The sequence below is a fragment of the Neoarius graeffei genome, chromosome 8, assembly GCF_027579695.1.
Source record: "Neoarius graeffei isolate fNeoGra1 chromosome 8, fNeoGra1.pri, whole genome shotgun sequence".
In the NCBI taxonomy this organism is placed as follows: domain Eukaryota; kingdom Metazoa; phylum Chordata; class Actinopteri; order Siluriformes; family Ariidae; genus Neoarius; species Neoarius graeffei.
Window position 1 is genome coordinate 73317993 of NC_083576.1, and position 18244 is coordinate 73336236.

The window sequence follows — 18244 nt, forward strand, 5'->3', positions numbered from 1 at the left end:
GTCACCAGTTAACCTAACCTGCATGTCTTTGGACTGTGGGGGAAACCGGAGCACCCGGAGGAAACCCACGCGGACACGGGGAGAACATGCAAACTCCACACAGAAAGGCCCTCGCCGGCCCCGGGGCTCGAACCCAGGACCTTCTTGCTGTGAGGCGACAGCGCTAACCACTACACCACCGTGCCGCCCCCCGTATAAGATGCAAATTAAAATAATTTACCTAAAATTTGAATGATAATTAACAATGATATATCCAAGTTACTTTTTATTCAATATTAATAACAATAAACCTTCAGGATGAATACAAAGCTCCAATGTTTGACAAAAACACAAAGTGTCACTCTAATGTTCTGAATTGTACTCCTTGACAGCTTTTTTAGCAGTCTGCACCAATACTCACTAGGCTGCATGTCACAGCAAGTGTCTGTGTTGATCTTGCCGGAGTGCCCATTCAGAATCTTTTCAGTCGCTAGTGAAAGTCGCTCAGGTGGAAATACGCATTTCAAACAAAATGTTACTTCCCGGTTGGCGGGATTCTCGCAATGCGGTGTGCGCATGATCAGAAGTGGAACGAAGTCTCGCTACCACAAGATAACGCGCGATTTCATAAGACTCTTTACTGGCTGTTTGTGCTTTCTGTGGTGTACAGTACGTTTGTAAATGTTATGCGCTCTTTTATCATCGTGGGAATTGATTATAGCTCTAAATAAATATTGAAGTTTTTTTTAAAGAATCCGTATAACTTTATTTGTACGCCCGTATACTACGTTTATTGAATCAAATCCGTATAAAATACGGACATTCCGTATAGGTTGACATGTATGGTCTATGTGTCAGCCCTGTGATGACCTGGCGACTTGTCTAGGGTGTACCCCGCCTCTCGCCCGTAGTCAGCTGGGATAGGCTCCAGCTTGCCTGCGACCCTGTAGAACAGGATAAAGCGGCTAGAGATAATGAGATGAGATGAGATAATACCACTGAATCTGGTACAATAAGATATTTTGAGTGTGAAGGCAACAAGTCGATATTTGATGAGAAAACTGAATGTGCTATGATATTACTCTGATTTAGTAGCCTCCAATATGTTACTCAGAATCTGGGGTAGACCTACTGTTAATTCATGAATGATGATGTACAGAAGGATTTCAATTATCAGAGTTACGAGCAAATCACCTTGCTAGTGTGGCGATTTTATATGGACATATGTAGTCACGAACATACACACCTTAAGTAATTACAAATGTATTCTGATTCATATAACCACACATACACTTTTATGCTGATTATATATTAATTCAAAGCCGAGTATACTACTGATTTCGAGTAAAGAATAAATGAAGTTAATCCTCATCTCTCATTATCTCTAGCCGCTTTATCCTTCTACAGGGTCGCAGGCAAGCTGGAGCCTATCCCAGCTTACTATGGGCGAAAGGCGGGGTACACCCTGGACAAGTCACCAGGTCATCACAGGGCTGACACATAGACACAGACAACCATTCACACTCACACCTACGCTCAATTTAGAGTCACCAGTTAACCTAACCTGCATGTCTTTGGACTGTGGGGGAAACCGGAGCACCCGGAGGAAACCCACGCGGACACGGGGAGAACATGCAAACTCCGCACAGAAAGGCCCTCGCCGGCCACAGGGCTTGAACCCGGACCTTCTTGCTGTGAGGCGACAGCGCTAACCACTACACCACCGTGCCGCCTGAAGTTAATCCTATTAAAAGTAATAATAAATTGGTTTGTGAATGATCATAATTACAGTAAAATACAGCAAAGACATTGAGATTGTTTATACTGAAGGTTGTTTTTTGTTAAATTACAGGCCTATTCAAAAAGTGTATTTATCAGAGATGGACAAAGTACCCAACTTCATTACTTAAGTCAAAGTACAGATCCCACTGGTTAAATGTTACTCCGATACAAGTGAAAGTTGTCCAGTCAATTTTTTACTTAAGTACTGAAGTACTTGCTTTTAAAAATACTTAAGTATTAAAAGTACATTTTCTGTCAACACATCGTTGTATTATTGCCACAATGCTTAAAAAACCTAATGCCGTGACCAAAGACAGAAATGTGAATTCACAAAATGAACGCATGCTGTGCCATCATGGTGGTTTAACGTTAAGCTAGCTAGTCAGTGAAACTCCACCTGACATGCTAGCAAACTCTTTTCAAACTCGAAATCATATTGGGTAGCTAACGTTACTAGAAAAGAAAGATTTCTACATTCTGTTTATTTGTCAAGATTATGCGAAAACATATTTCTGAAAGGACTTCAGATAAGTTCACATTATTCATGTTAGCGTAACTCCGTTTTTACATGCTAACTAACAGTGTCCAAGTTAATGTTAGCCATGGACAAGGCTATGGCAACTTGGCGGGCAAATCCGTAGAAAGTCATTTGACTAACCAGACTGCATAGCTATTGCAATGTTATCGCAAGCTCTAAAAGCACAGACAACTTCGTTGCAAGCTTTCTCTTGGAATAAAACGTTTACATACCTCAATATGCTTCCGCAGGTTGGATCGCGAGTTTTTTTGGCCGTGATGTGGTTCGTTTTCGGCAAACAAATCAAACATTTCAAATGAAACATATCTTTAATCCTTTCAGAAAACTGAAACATGGGTTCTAGGTATGGCCATGAATGTGTGCATTCCCCAGAAGAACCGCCTCCTTCCATTCTGCCATCAACTGATCATGTTTAAATAATGCTACTGGGAAATCATTGAATTTGATTTTATACAATCTATGGACATGATGTGATCCTAGTGATTACTGATAGGCTGTCTCAGTGTCACCTGCAAAAAAACCAATCATGTTTTAGAAAAGAAAAAACATCCACTTTCAAAGCTGCTTCATAGTAACGTAACGAGTAACGAGGACCTTGACAGAAATATAGTGGAGTGAAAAGTACGATATTTGTCTTTCAAATGTAGTAAAGTTAAAGTCATAAGTTTAAAAAAAAAATACTCAAGTAAAATACAAGTACTCAAAAAGTGTACTTAAGTACAGAACTCAAGTAAATGTACTTCATTACTGTCCACCCCTGGTATTTACTCTAACTCCAGCACCTGCAGTGTTATCATATGTTGTAATGAGTGAGTGAAGGCCATGTTGAATTAAGCAACTGTTCATTCTGGAGTGTTTTGCATGCTGACGTAATACATTTTATCAAGTTATTCTGAATTGGGTATTGTTACAAACCGCAATGTGCATTTTCTTTTTTAATCCTACGTATGTTGTGGTGGACTGGCCAAGGCCATGAGTGTTGTGTTCGTTCACACCTGTGGCCTGTATTAGCCTTTAACCTGATTTGACTCCAGTCATTTTGAATCATGTATTGTATGCTCTGAATGCTGTGTTGTTCATGACATACCACTTCTTATCATATGTTTTGATTCTTTCCGAATTTACCATTCATACTGGAAAATTTGGCTCAGTTGATACAAAATATAAGAAGTGTGAGACGTACTGCCCAATAGAAAACATTGAAGTGGTATGACGTGACATGTTAACCAATGAGATTATTTGTATAAACTGTGCTTTTTTTTTTTTGAGACAGTATAAAATTAGAACTTTGTGATTTTGAGTTGGTTCAATCTGCAGACCGGACTCGGCTTTTATTAATTGATTTAATAAAAGTCTAAACCTTTCTGCAACCTCTTGGACTTTGAATCATTTTTGCTTGGGGGAGTTTAAGTTGAGAGTTTCCACGACACTAGCCTATTTATACATCATCGAAAATATTAATTATTTTTTATACACTAGTCTGTCCTTTTTTGATAATAATCAACATAAATCATTTAAAATCAATCTGATTTATTTGATTAATTTTAACTGCCTTTTAAATCAAATCAAATCAATGCATCGATCCAAATTATCTGATTGCTACACCGAGAACCAACCCCGAACAAAATATGATATATGATGATACCTATTGTTTGTGATCACCTACCGTCTACCAGGTAGTCATTATGCCACAGCCCACAGATGTTGAACTCCAAAAGAAATCTGAAAGCAGTGAACGCAAAATTTCAGAAGAGGGAAGGGAAAGTCATTTTCAAACAACTTCCTGTCAAAAACAACAACTACCATGGCCTAAAGGTGAGAAGAGCAGCTTTGGGACCAAAAGGTCACTGGTTTGATTCCTTGGACCAGCAGGAATGGCTGAAGTGCCCTTGAGCAAAGCACCTAACCCCCAACTGCTCCCCAGGCTGCTGTGGGTATGTTGTACTGTATGTCACTCTAGATAAGAGCGTCTGATAAATGCCACTAATGTAATGTAATAAAATAACAACAAAACCCTGCACTTACAGCATGAGGTTGGAGAAAAGCCACTTGACTGATGCTATCAGACTGTAGAAAGGCTGTGAAGGGTTAAATTATAAAGACATTAACTGGAATCATTGGACATAATACAGCTTTATACATGAATGACTTCAGAGGTTGAGGTTTGTGAGTGTTTGAGTGTAAATAGTGTGTTCATGTAAGTCACAGGTTATCAGTTCTGCTGCTGGAGATATTCATGTCTAAAAGTCCTGACTGAGTCAGGTTCATGGGAATGTCAGTATGACAGTCAGGTTTGTTAGAAGGAACACTTGAGGAAAATCTTTAGAGAAATGTACACTCAGCAGGGGTCGAGCTGCACTGGCATGATGATGGGTGTTCTTGCACATGGCCTGGTAGTCGTACAAAGCCACCCTGTTGGCAGGAGCAGAGGAAGCATTTGTAATGATTAAAAAAAAAAGTGCGGCAACAAAATGTATTCGCCCCATCAGTTCTATGTATGTATGTAGAATATATATATATATATATATATATATATATATATATATATATATATATATATATATATACACACACACACACACACAACCCCAATTCCAAAAAAGTTGGGACAAAGTACAAATTGTAAATAAAAACGGAATGCAATAATTTACAAATCTCAAAAACTGATATTGTATTCACAATAGAACATAGACAACATATCAAATGTCGAAAGTGAGACATTTTGAAATTTCATGCCAAATATTGGCTCAAAGGAGTTCGACAGTGTAAAATTGCAAAGAGTTTGAACATATCATCATCTACAGTGCATAATATCATCAAAAGATTCAGAGAATCTGGAAGAATCTCTGTGTGTAAGGGTCAAGCCCGGAAAACCATACTGGGGGCCCGTGATCTTCGGGCCCTTAGACGGCACTGCATCACATACAGGCATGCTTCTGTATTGGAAATCACAAAATGGGCTCAGGAATATTTCCAGAGAACATTATCTGTGAACACAATTCACCGTGCCATCCGCCGTTGCCAGCTAAAACTCTATAGTTCAAAGAAGAAGCCGTATCTAAACAGGATCCAGAAGCGCAGACGTCTTCTCTGGGCCAAGGCTCATTTAAAATGGACTGTAGCAAAGTGGAAAACTGTTTTGTGGTCAGACGAATCAAAATTTGATGTTCTTTATGGAAATCAGGGACGCCATGTCATTCAGACTAAAGAGGAGAAGGACGACCCGAGTTGTTATCAGCGCTCAGTTCAGAAGCCTGCATCTCTGATGGTTTGGGGTTGCATTAGTGCGTGTGGCATGGGCAGCTTACACATCTGGAAAGACACCATCAATGCTGAAAGGTATATCCAGGTTCTAGAGCAACATATGCTCCCATCCAGACGACGTCTCTTTCAGGGAAGACCTTGCATTTTCCAACATGACAATGCCAAACCACATACTGCATCAATTACAGCATCATGGCTGCATAGAAGAAGGGTCCGGGTACTGAACTGGCCAGCCTGCAGTCCAGATCTTTCACCCATAGAAAACATTTGGCGCATCATAAAATGGAAGATACGACAAAAAAGACCCAAGACAGTTGAGCAACTAGAATCCTACATTAGACAAGAATGGGTTAACATTCCTATCCCTAAACTTGAGCAACTTGTCTCCTCAGTCCCCAGACGTTTACAGACTGTTGTAAAGAGAAAAGGGGATGTCTCACAGTGGTAAACATGGCCTTGTCCCAACTTTTTTGAGATGTGTTGTTGTCATGAAATTTAAAATCACCTAATTTTTCTCTTTAAATGATACATTTTCTCAGTTTAAACATTTGATATGCCATCTATGTTCTATTCTGAATAAAACATGGAATTTTGAAACTTCCACATCATTGCATTCCGTTTTTATTTACAATTTGTACTTTGTCCCAACTTTTTTGGAATCGGGGTTGTATATTCTATCCACATACACTGGATGTGAGCAATCGCATGCTCCGATTGGTTACCCTACTACTATGATATCAGCTCATATACCATGAGTAGAGAAAAACAAAATGGCGGAGCGTGTTGCTGAACCAACCGAGGGCGAAATAAAAACTCTACTTGAAAACAAAACCCTAAAAAATACAGAAAAAAATTAACAAAATATGGAATACAAGTATTTGATGGTAAGAACATATCTTTTTTTATTCTTCAAGAATTATTATTATAGCATTTTTCACAAATTGCCACAGTCATTTCGCCAGTTTGTTTACGTTCTAAGTGGAAATGATCTTGTCAGACTTTTTGTATAAAGTTTTTATTCATCAAATTTGCAAAAAATAAAAATAAAAATGCTCCGTTTCTCAAAATCCAGTGAATGTGGATAGAATAAAACAGTTATTCCACTCAATCTCGTCATACATGGCTTATAGACAACTCAGTGCTACGCGCCTCATCAGCTATCAGCTCATGTACGACTCGATTTCGTGGAATAACTGTTAATTAACTTGTCTCATGAATGAGCTCATCCACAACATTAAATGTAACTATAAATGGATAAAAAGTATGTGTCATTCTTTAATCAATACATAATTGTGATTGCTAGCTCATTGAAGTGGTATGAGATACTACTGATGGAACACTGCTGTTAAAATAAAATAATCAACTTTGAGGTAATGTACTTTCCCAGACCTGTTTTGTGTTATTCCTTTCTTTGTATAATTCTGAGGGAAACTACCTTTTAAACAAGCCTGTTTTGATTAGCTGAGCCATCACTGATCCGTCGATTTCCCCGAAGAATTTTCCAACCTGTGTTAGACAAGTGTCAGTCTGTGAGATTATCTCTGTGTAAATATAAAAGCATTATTTATAGTCACTTTTTCTTTTTTTTGCATTATTTTGATTTTTGGATTATTTAATGAGGGATTATGGACTTACTGTACTTATTGTTTATTCAGTACAATATCTGAATCACTTGCCTTCTTTTAACATGCAGACACATTTATTTAACCGAGTCTAGGTGTGTATGATGTGTATGATATATGACAATTGGGCTGTAAGCCAGCAAATGCCATATAACTCTGAAACACATCTGTATGGAATCAGCATCTGTACTAGTATTACTGTAAAATTCAGTCCATGATACTGTATTAACCACATGTATGATGTGTTTGTGCTTAATACACCTCAGTACCACACACACACATACTCTGTGCGATGATGCAAATGTACCAACTGCTACATCACTCATACCACATCCATTAGAGATGAAGCTCCATCTATGGTAAGTACAGTAATCCCATGATCAGTGTCTGCTATTATTACACGATACCATGCCTTGCATACTATAAGTATTGACCCATCTTGAACTTTTCCACATTTTGTAATGTTACAACCTAGAATGGAGACAGAAATAACCGAATGTATACACTCACCGGCCACTTTAATAGGAACTTGTCCTTGATTCTAATGCTGCTTTTCCACTACCAACGCGGCTGAGTTGGGCTGAGCCGTGCCGTGCTGAGTCGAGCTGAGCGGGGCTGTTGGAGTTGCATTTCGACTACAACCGCGCTGAACCGTGCTGGCTGGAAGTGGGTGGACACATTGGGTGGAGTTAGCGAAAGTGGGTGGACGTCACGTGATGTCGTTAGGTGGCGCAAACAGTGACATCAGTGACCTTTTAAGCGGTAGTCTCACGACCCGGATAGTAAACAATAAACATGGAGGACATGGAGTCGTTAGTGTTGCTGGTCTTGGTGCTGTGGCTTGTTGTCACCGACAACGCCAACAGATACTGGCAAGAGCGTATAGATGAGGCGAGGCGCATAAGGCTTCATAATTCGTAATTATTCTTCTTCCGGGTTTACGGTGTTTACAGATCCCAGCGTGTTCGCGGGGCGTGTGTGGGCATGTGAGGACACTCCTCCTCACCAATCAGTGCACAGGGGAGTGTCTGCTCACGCCCCTAGCCTCACTCAGCTCGGTTTGGCTCGCTTCAGCCCCACTCCAAAACCGTGCGAGTTTTGGGGGCTGAGCAGGGCTGAAGCGAGCTGAGTCGTGCTGTTCTTAGATAGTCGAAACGCGAGCCGTGTCGGGCTGAAGTGAGCTGAAGTGAGCTGAAAAAGGGTAGTGGAAAAGGGCCATATGATTCCTGTTCTTGGCTGCAGGACTGGAACCCAGTGTGTTCTTCTGCTGTTGCATACTGAGATGCTTTTCTGCTCACCACGGTTCTAAGAGTTGCTATGAGTTACTATATCCTTCCTGGCAGCTCGAACCAATCTGTCCATTTCCTCTGACCTCTCTTATCAACAAGGCATTTATTTCCACCCACAGAACTGTCACTCATTCAACTCATTGTTTTTTGTTTTTCCCACCATTCTGTGTAAACTCTAGAGACTGTTGTGTGTGAAATCCCCAGGAAATCAGCAGTTTCTGAAATACTCAAACTCGTCCATCTGGCTCAAACCAACACCCATGCCACAGTGAAAGAAAGTCACACTTTGAAATCACAATTTTTCCCATTCTGATGTTTGAACATTGTGAACATTAACTGAAGCTTTTGATTTGTATCTGCATGATTTTATGCATCGTGCTGCAGTCAAGGAATTGGCTGATTAGAGAACTGCATCAAACAGCAGGTGGATGGGTGTTCTGAATAAAGTGGCCGGTGATTGTATGTCAGGAATGGAAACAAAACAATTTATATTTTATGTATAATATAGGGGCGGCACGGTGGTGTAGTGGTTAGCGCTGTCGCCTCACAGCAAGAAGGTCCGGGTTCGAGCCCCGTGGCCGGCGAGGGCCTTTCTGTTTGGAGTTTGCATGTTCTCCCCGTGTCTGCGTGGGTTTCCTCCGGGTGCTCCGGTTTCCCCCACAGTCCAAAGACATGCAGGTTAGGTTAACTGGTGACTCTAAATTGACTGTAGGTGTGAATGTGAGTGTGAATGGTTGTCTGTGTCTATGTGTCGGCCCTGTGATGACCTGGCGACTTGTCCAGGGTGTACCCCGCCTTTCGCCCGTAGTCAGCTGGGATAGGCTCCAGCTTGCCTGCGACCCTGTAGAAGGATAAAGCGGCTAGAGATAATGAGATGAGATTTATAATATATAAATGTTGTGACTATGAGTATTCACCCTTGTTGGTGAAAACTCTCGTCTCGTCTCGTCTCGTCTTCTTCCGCTTATCCAGGACCGGGTCGCGGAGGCAGCAGTCTAAGCATGGAAGCCCAAACTTCCCTTTCCCCAGACACCTCGGCCAGCTCCTCGGGAAGAACACCGAGGCGTTCCCAGGCCAGCCGAGAGACATAGTCCCTCCAGCGTGTCCTGGGTCTTCCCCGGGGCCTCCTCCCGGGGGGACATGCCTGGAACACCTCCCCAGGGAGGCGTCCAGGAGGCATCCGAAAAAGATGCCCGAGCCACCTCAGCTGGTTCCTCTCGATGTGGAGGAGCAGCGGCTCTACTCCGAGCTCCTCCCGAGTGACTGTGCTTCTCACCCTATCTCTAAGGGAGCGCCCAGCCACCCTGCGAAGGAAACTCATTTCAGCCGCTTGTATCCGCGATCTTGTTCTTTCTGTCATTACCCAAAGCTCATGACCATAGGTGAGAGTCGGAACGTAGATCGACCGGTAAATTGAGAGCTTCGCCTTTTGGCTCAGCTCCTTCTTCACCACGACGGACCGGTAAAGCGACCGCATCACTGCGGAGGCTGCACCGATCCGCCTGTCGATCTCACGCTCCATCCTTCCCTCACTCGTGAACAAGATCCCGAGATACTTAAACTCCTCCACTTGAGGCAGGACTTCTCCACCAACCTGGAGAGGGCAAGCCACCCTTTTCCGGTCGAGAACCATGGCCTCGGACTTGGAGGTGCTGATTCTCATCCCAGCCGCTTCACACTCGACTGCAAACCGCCCCAGTGCATGCTGAAGGTCCTGGTTTGAAGAAGCCAACAGGACAACATCATCCGCAAAAAGCAGAGATGAAATCCTGTGGTTCCCAAACAGGATTCCTTCCGGCCCCTGGCTGCGCCTAGAAATTCTGTCCATAAAAATTATGAACAGAACCGGTGACAAAGGGCAGCCCTGACGGAGTCCAACATGCACTGGGAACAGGTCTGACTTACTGCCGGCAATGCGAACCAGACTCCTGCTCCGTTCGTACAGGGACCGGACAGCCCTTAGCAAAGAGCCCCGAACCCCATACTCCCGAAGCACCCCCCACAGAATACCACGGGGGACACGGTCGAATGCCTTCTCCAGATCCACAAAGCACATGTGGACTGGTTGGGCAAACTCCCATGAACCCTCGAGCACCCTATGAAGGGTATAGAGCTGGTCCAGTGTTCCGCGACCAGGACGAAAACCGCATTGTTCCTCCTGGATCCGAGGTTCGACTATCGGTCGAATTCTCCTCTCCAGTACCCTGGAGTAAACTTTCCCTGGGAGGCTGAGAAGTGTGATTCCCCTATAATTTTTCACCACCTTTGGTGAAAACTCATAAACCCTAAATTCTTTTTACACTAGAAGCCATGAAGGGAAAGGAAAGCCATGGCCAAATGGTTAGTGAAGCAGCTTTGGGACCAAAAGGTTGCCAGTTTGAGTCCCTGGACCAGTAGGAATGGCTGAAGTGCCCTTGAGCAAAGCACCTGCTCCCCAGGCTGCTCTGGGTATTTTGTACGTCGCTCTGGATAGAGCGTCTACTAAATGCCTGTAATTTATTACAAAATGTGGAAAGGTTTAAGAGCAGTGAATATTTCTGCAAGGCAGATCCTCGATTATTCCACATTACACGCCACTGAACTGTATACTAGCAGTAAAATATTAAATATGCCTATAGATACAGTATATAAATGTCACACAACCCTTTTGATTGAATGAGGGAAGCTTCATACTCACGTCACTTCTCTCCTTAGAGATCACTGTGAAGCCGTTGTTGTCCACCAGGTAACAGTTAATATCCTGTCATGATGAAAAGCAAAATAATAATTATATAATATTATAATAATTGTTTAATTATAATATTCTTTTACACAGCCATAAATAAAATAATTGTCTCAAGAGACAAAGATTTACAAGTGTTAATTTATTTCCATGCTCCATTTAAGACCTGATATTCTACAAAGAACATTTTATATTTAAAAACATCGAGCTAAATGAAATTTCTTTTGTGTTTCTCGAAGTAAGCCATGAAACACATCAGGGGTGTGCTCTTACAGGAAAATGCCTATAAATTTAAAGCTGCTAAAGCCAGTGCACATCAACCTAAATTGCTGTAAAGTAGTGACTGAAAGAAGACACAGAAAATGCACTCACAATACTTTCGCAGGTGAGAGGACACAACCCATCCACATTACTGCACTACAGTGAGGAGGGAAAAATATCCAAGTGTAAGAATATAACCTGGATTATATAACCTGGATTATATAACCTACAGAATATAACCCAGAGCTTTATTACATGAAATACGTGATACAGGATCTGGGTATTCTACTAAACAGTACTGAAATTCAGGACAATCTTGCTCATTTGTTTGGCTTTTTCATGTATACTTACATCTGTGTCATTTGCCTGTGCAGAGGGAAAAACAGAGTGAAGAGAAAGAAGAATTTAAATGTTTACTGATGTGTATCAGATGTAAAAAGGGCCACTGTATAACAAACATGACACACAGGTGCAGCACACAACCACGAATGCTACAGACTGCAACTCAGAACCATGTTTCTCAATCCCAGGGTCTCTCTCCCTGTTTGTCTGTCTGTTTCTCTCTGTCTGTCTGTCTGTCTATGTCTCTGTCTCACTGTCTGTCTGTGTCTCTCTTTGTCTGTCTCTCTCTCTCTGTATCTGTGTCTCTGTCTCTCTGTCTGTGTCTCTCTCTGTCTGTCTGTATGTCTGTCTCTCTGTCTCTATTTTTCTCTCTCTCTTTGTCTCTCTCTCTGTCTGTCTGTCTGTCTGTCTGTCTCTCTCTCTCTCTCGCTCTCTGTCTCTTTGGCTGTCGGTCTCTCTCTCTGTGTCTGTCCATCTGTCTCTCTCTGTCTGTGTCTCTCTCACTGTCTGTCTGTGTCTCTCTTTGTCTGTATGTATGCATGTGTCTCTCTCTCTCACTGTCTGTCTATGTCTCTGTCTGTATCTGTGTCTGTCTGTGTCTCTCTCTCTTAGTCTGTCTGCATGTCTGTCTCTCTCTCTCTCTTTGTCTGTCTGTCTGTCTCTCTTTGTCTGTCTGTCTGTCTCTCTCTCTCTGTCCGTCTCTGCCTGTCTGCATTTCTGTCTCTCTCTCTGTCTGTCTCTCTCTCTCACCCAGGAAAACAGCATACACTGCAAAAAACTGAAAGCTGAATTTGAGGAGAAAATTCCTTAACACTAGTGAAACTATCTTGCTGCATGGACAGATAATTTTACTTGACAAGACATCTTGGAATAAGTTGGTTACAATCTAGAACTAGTATTAATAATCTCAGAGTTGGTGTCTTGTATTATTCTAATAGGAAATGCTAGATCATTTGAAGACACCAACTCAGATTATTAAAACTAGTTCTAGATTGTAACCAACTTATTCCAAGATGTCTTGTCAAGTAAAATTATCTGTCCATGCAGCAAGATAGTTTCACTAGTGTTAAGGAATTTTCTCCTCAGATTCAGTTTTTTCGCAGTGTGATGGTACTCCAGAACCAGGACCGAGAAACACTGCCCCAGAATAGATTCCAAAATACAAAACAGCAAATGAAATTTAGATCCTATAAAGCAGGGGATCCTGCATCTCTCATGTGGTGTCAGCAATTCAGAAGGTTGAGGTTCATCAGTTACCTGTTTAGCCGTGGCCCAGAATCTTCTTTCAAGTAGATCTAATGACATCTGGACTCCAATTGCTAAATACAGGATGAGAAATTAAACTGAGTGAGTGGAACTTCATCATCATCAGTCTAAATGTTACGTGCACATTAGTCGGCTTACGTCGACTCACGTTAGTAGACTTCGACTGTTTAAATTCTAACCTAATCTGCATGTAGTGAAAGTTTAAGTTCATCCAAACCACAATAAATCCATTTTAAAGCTCTCTCTACTGTAGCATGAAATGAATGTCATAACATGAAATGCAGCAAGGAGCTTGTTAAAAAAAAAGAAAAGAAAAAAGGCATTTAAATATTTTCTATTAAGCCATCCTCTCTCTCTCTCTCTCTCTGTGTGATGAATAGACAGGAATGGGCTGTTCTAATACGCACTGATGGATGATGGGAGTCACAGTAACACCCATTAGAGAGAGTATGCTGAGAAGAGCAGTTTTTCCGTTCCTCTAATCTGAGAGTTGTGCAGCTCTGTATCTGCATCACTGCATAACGACTGCTGAGCAAAGATAAATTTCACGACATTTTATTCTCTGGCATTTGTCACTGTGATCTTTTTTTTTTAAGAATCAGTATTCATACATACAAACTTTTGAACCCTTGGCCTGGAGACATTAAGAGGTTATTCTGTTATGGATCATTTCAGCACTTTTCCTGAACAAGCTCCTACCATTTACAACTCTGGGGTGAAGTTGCAACAACAACAAAAAAAAGGGGTTAGGTGGAAAAAGAGGGTCATAAAAGAATTTTTAAAAAAATCTGTATTTGTGGTGGCACGGTGGTGTAGTGGTTAGTGCTGTCGCCTCACAGCAAGAAGGTCCGGGTTCGAGCCCCGTGGCCGGCGAGGGCCTTTCTGTGTGGAGTTTGCATGTTCTCCCCGTGTCCGCGTGGGTTTCCTCGGGGTGTTCCGGTTTCCCCCACAGTCCAAAGACATGCAGGTTAGGTTAACTGGTGACTCTAAATTAACCGTAGGTGTGAATGGCTGTCTGTGTCTATGTGTCAGCCCTGTGATGACCTGCCGACTTGTCCAGGGTGTACCCCGCCTTTTGCCTGTAGTCAGCTGGGATAGGCTCCAGCTTGCCTGCGACCCTGTAGAACAGGATAAAGCAGCTAGAGATGATGAGATGAGATCTGTATTTGTTTCAGCCTCAATTTTTAACCCTATAACCCTTAAGAATTATTGACAAAAAGGAGTTAGTAAACCTAAATTACACAGTCGTGTGTTAGCGGACATTAATAAATCCAAATGCATCCTGTTTGGGCTGAAGATTTTAATTGTGCAAATCTAAAAAAAAGTATCCCTGGGTGTTCCTGAGGTGCTTTTAAATAAAACATTTCTTCATTTCTTTATTTCTTAAATGCTTCATATTCATACCATAGGCTGCTCTTGTAGTGTGAAATGAATCAAGACATTACATGAATTACAGATAACTGGACTGATAAGGTCAATTATCTGTAATATAAAATAACAGTGGCAATGTTGTGGTGGCAATGTTTTCCCATGTAGTTTGGGTAGATTTTAGTGCCCAAAGGCTATGAAATGAAGTACAATAAATCTGTAAAGATAAACTAAATTCTGGTTGGATATTTCACGACTCTTCATGGTAGAGTTTATAGAGTTCAATTAAAAAAAAAATTTTCTTGGCATGGACTCGACTTATAAGCACGGTCCATATATTTTCAGTAGGGTTGAAGTCAGGACTTGTTTTAAGCTTAATTTTAGCCTGCTTTATCCTCCACAATCAGCTCTGATGTGTGTTTGGGTTCATTATCCTGTTGTAACTCCCAAGCCCCAAGTCGTGTTCAAGTTTCTGATGGTTTATGTTGAATTCTGAGGTAGTCCTCCTTCTTTGTTATTCCATCCACTTTGTGTAATAAACCAGTTCCACTGGCAGCAAAACAGCCCCAGAGCATGATGATCCTACCACCACCACCAGCTGGTACAGTGTCTTTCTGTACATGGTGGTCACTGGAGCCAAACAACTCAATTTTTGTCTCTTCTGACCATACAGCTTTCCTCCAGAAGGCTTTTTCTTTGTCCGTGTGGTCAGCTTCAAACTTTAGTTAAGCTTGAAGGTGTCAATTTTGGAGCAGGGGGTTATTTCTTGGATAGCAGCCTCTTAGTCCATGGTGATCTGAACTGTGATCCATCAGCTTCCAGTTCATGGCAGGGCTGTGCCATGGTGGCTCCCAGGTTGTTCCTGATCATCCAAACCAATTTCCTTTCAGCTGAGGGTGACAGTTTGGGTTTTCTTGAAGCAAAGTGGCTTGGCAAAGTGACTACACCTCACAATAACTTGGATACAATTGTTTGAACTGATCCTGGAATTTGCAGTTGTTTAGAAATGGCTCCAAGAGACATTTCGGAGTTGTGTACATCTGCAATCCTCTTTCTCAGATCTGCACTGAGCTCCTTGGACTTTCCCATTTTACTGTGTGTTGGTCAATCCACTGAGTGCTATAAATAAACTTTTTTTTATGAAGGCACAGAGAAGCTACCAGCTGTAGTCAATCATGATCACTAACAGGAAGTTAAAAGACCTTGGCCTTGGCAAGATAAGAGACATTTTGGAAGTTTCAGCGCCTCTGAATTAATAATCTAAGTGAGCATATGTAAATTTTTGACCCTGTATGTATAATTTTGACCCCGTGTTGATTTCAGATTTTGAATGATACCTCACTGCAAAGAAAATTAAAACTTGTGCACCAAATTCTAGTGAAAAGCTGGATCCTGTACAATCATTCTGCCACAGAAAAAGAACAGTTCAAAGAAATTACTGAAAGCCCAAATATTGCCATGACATTCATATCCAAGATGACATTCATGTAACTGTATGTAAACTTCTGACCACAACTGTATAGTGCATGACTAAAAAGGTGCACGTGACATACATTGGTAGGTGTAATAAACATGAATGAGAAAGCTGGATTACTTTCTCAATCACTGATTTTTCAAAACGTCTTTGAAACAAGAATGTAATGTACGAAGCAAACAATGTCCAATCAACATACAATTTGGAGAACAGTGTTTTAAATGATACCTCATTGCAAGTACTGATTTTTATGTTTACTGCGCATGTTATTTGGAAGACAATGGGCTTGAAACGTCCGAGTTAAAAATAGTAACGGCAATAGCAATGCTATAAGTTTCAACCATAAGGGTTTCATAACAGCAATGCCAAGTTACTGAAAAACTCATTATTACTCATTATTAGTACACTTTCTTAAATTGAATATTAAACTAATACTGTTTATTAAATGATTAATATGAAACATGCATTCAGCTCCAGAAGTATTGACACCCTTCATGAAAATGACAAAAATGTACCTATTGAAGTGGCCATAATTTAAACAGAAGTGATTATGAAAGAAAAAACAGTACTAGTTTCCTCTCTGATTAAGTGGGAATTTTGCATCAAAATGTCATGTTTCCTTTACACAATCATTTTTGCTCATTTTCATGAGAGTGCCAATAACTAGATTGTTGACATACATGTTTAACCTTCAAGCGAACAACTGGGGTCATTTATGACCCCGAGCATATAGTTTTGTGTGCATTTTTTATACATTTGATCCGAAAAATATTTCCTACCATGAATTTGCCAGTTAACTTGTCCTACAACTGTTCATAGGTTTTTGCAGGGATCGGCCGAATGGTGTGGCAAGAGTAATGAAAAATTGTGTGGGGTCATTTATAACCCTGGAAAGAAGCAAAGGCTTTCTTGGAGTAATTCCTTATCAAATTTTGCTTTTACCAACTACGTATCTGTATGTTGTACTTTTGTTGCAGTGAACCATGGCAAGTAGACCAAGAATAGCTAGATTTACAGCTGCAGAAGCATTGAGACAGATACTTGAGGCCCAAAGTGATGATGAAAATAGCTCAATTGATGGAGATGATTAATTTTAGTATTAGCATATCTGCTAGTATTAGCATATTAGTTAGTGACTAGTTAAGATTCCATCAACACTGCAACGAATGTTTTTGCTCATACTTTTCTTTTCATGATATATTTTCAGTCAGTGTTGCTGAATGAAGTAAATGTTCCAGTAAGACATAATAAAGACTGTCTAGATTATGTTATATTCTTCTTATGCTGTGTCTCTTTACCTTCTTTCTGCATAAAATATTTGTTGTAAACCAAACCTATCTACATTGATAGATTTTTATAGTATCTGTCTTGAACACAGGAAGTAGTATATGTAGGTAAAACCAAGAAAAAATAACTAGGTATACAGATTCATGTACAGTGGTGCTTGAAAGTTTGTGAAGCCTTTAGAATGTTCTATATTTCTGAATAAATATGACCTAAAACATCATCAGATTTTCACACAAGTCCTAAAAGTAGATAAAGAGAACCCAGTTAAACAAATGAGACAAAAATATTATACTTGGTCATTTATTTATTGAGGAAAATGATCCAATATTACATATCTGTGAGTGGCAAAAGTATGTGAACCTTTGCTTTCAGTATCTGGTGTGACCCCCTTGTGCAGCAATAACTGCAACTAAACGTTTCCGGTAATTGTTGATCAGTCCTGCACACCGGCTTGGAGGAATTTTAGCCCATTCCGCCGTACAGAACAGCTTCAACTCTGGGATGTTGGTGGGTTTCCTCACATGAACTGCTCGCTTCAGGTCCTTCCACAACATTTCGATTGGATTAAGGTCAGGACTTTGACTTGGCCATTCCAAAACATTAACTTTATTCTTCTTTAACCATTCTTTGGTAGAACGACTTGTGTGCTTAGGGTCGTTGTCTTGCTGCATGACCCACCTTCTCTTGAGATTCAGTTCATGGACAGATGTCCTGGCATTTTCCTTTAGAATTCACTGGTATAATTCAGAATTCATTGTTCCATCAATGATGGCAAGCCGTCCTGGCCCAGATGCAAAACAGGCCCAAACCATGATACTACCACCACCATGTTTCACAGATGGGATAAGGTTCTTATGCTGGAATGCAGTGTTTTCCTTTCTCCAAACATAACGCTGCTCATTTAAACCAAAAAGTTCTATTTTGGTCTCATCCGTCCACAAAACATTTTTCCAATAGCCTTCTGGTTTGTCCACGTGATCTTTAGCAAACTGCAGATGAGCAGCAATGTTCTTTTTGGAGAGCAGTGGCTTTCTCCTTGCAACCCTGCCA

At 41.0% G+C, this 18244-nt stretch overlaps 1 protein-coding gene across 1 annotated transcript in view; it reads right to left on the reverse strand.

The window, feature by feature from the left end:
* cacna2d4b (calcium channel, voltage-dependent, alpha 2/delta subunit 4b) overlaps positions 1-18244 on the reverse strand; it is a 103576-nt gene that overhangs the window by 9490 nt on the left and 75842 nt on the right. Inside the window, exons 26-33 of the mRNA XM_060927031.1 lie at positions 13057-13118; positions 11809-11823; positions 11569-11613; positions 11152-11214; positions 6999-7069; positions 4636-4711; positions 4325-4377; positions 3966-4021 (exon numbers count right to left, since the gene is read on the reverse strand). Of these exons, the coding sequence (XP_060783014.1) occupies positions 3966-4021; positions 4325-4377; positions 4636-4711; positions 6999-7069; positions 11152-11214; positions 11569-11613; positions 11809-11823; positions 13057-13118 (441 nt within the window). The remainder of the gene's footprint in view (positions 1-3965; positions 4022-4324; positions 4378-4635; positions 4712-6998; positions 7070-11151; positions 11215-11568; positions 11614-11808; positions 11824-13056; positions 13119-18244) is intronic.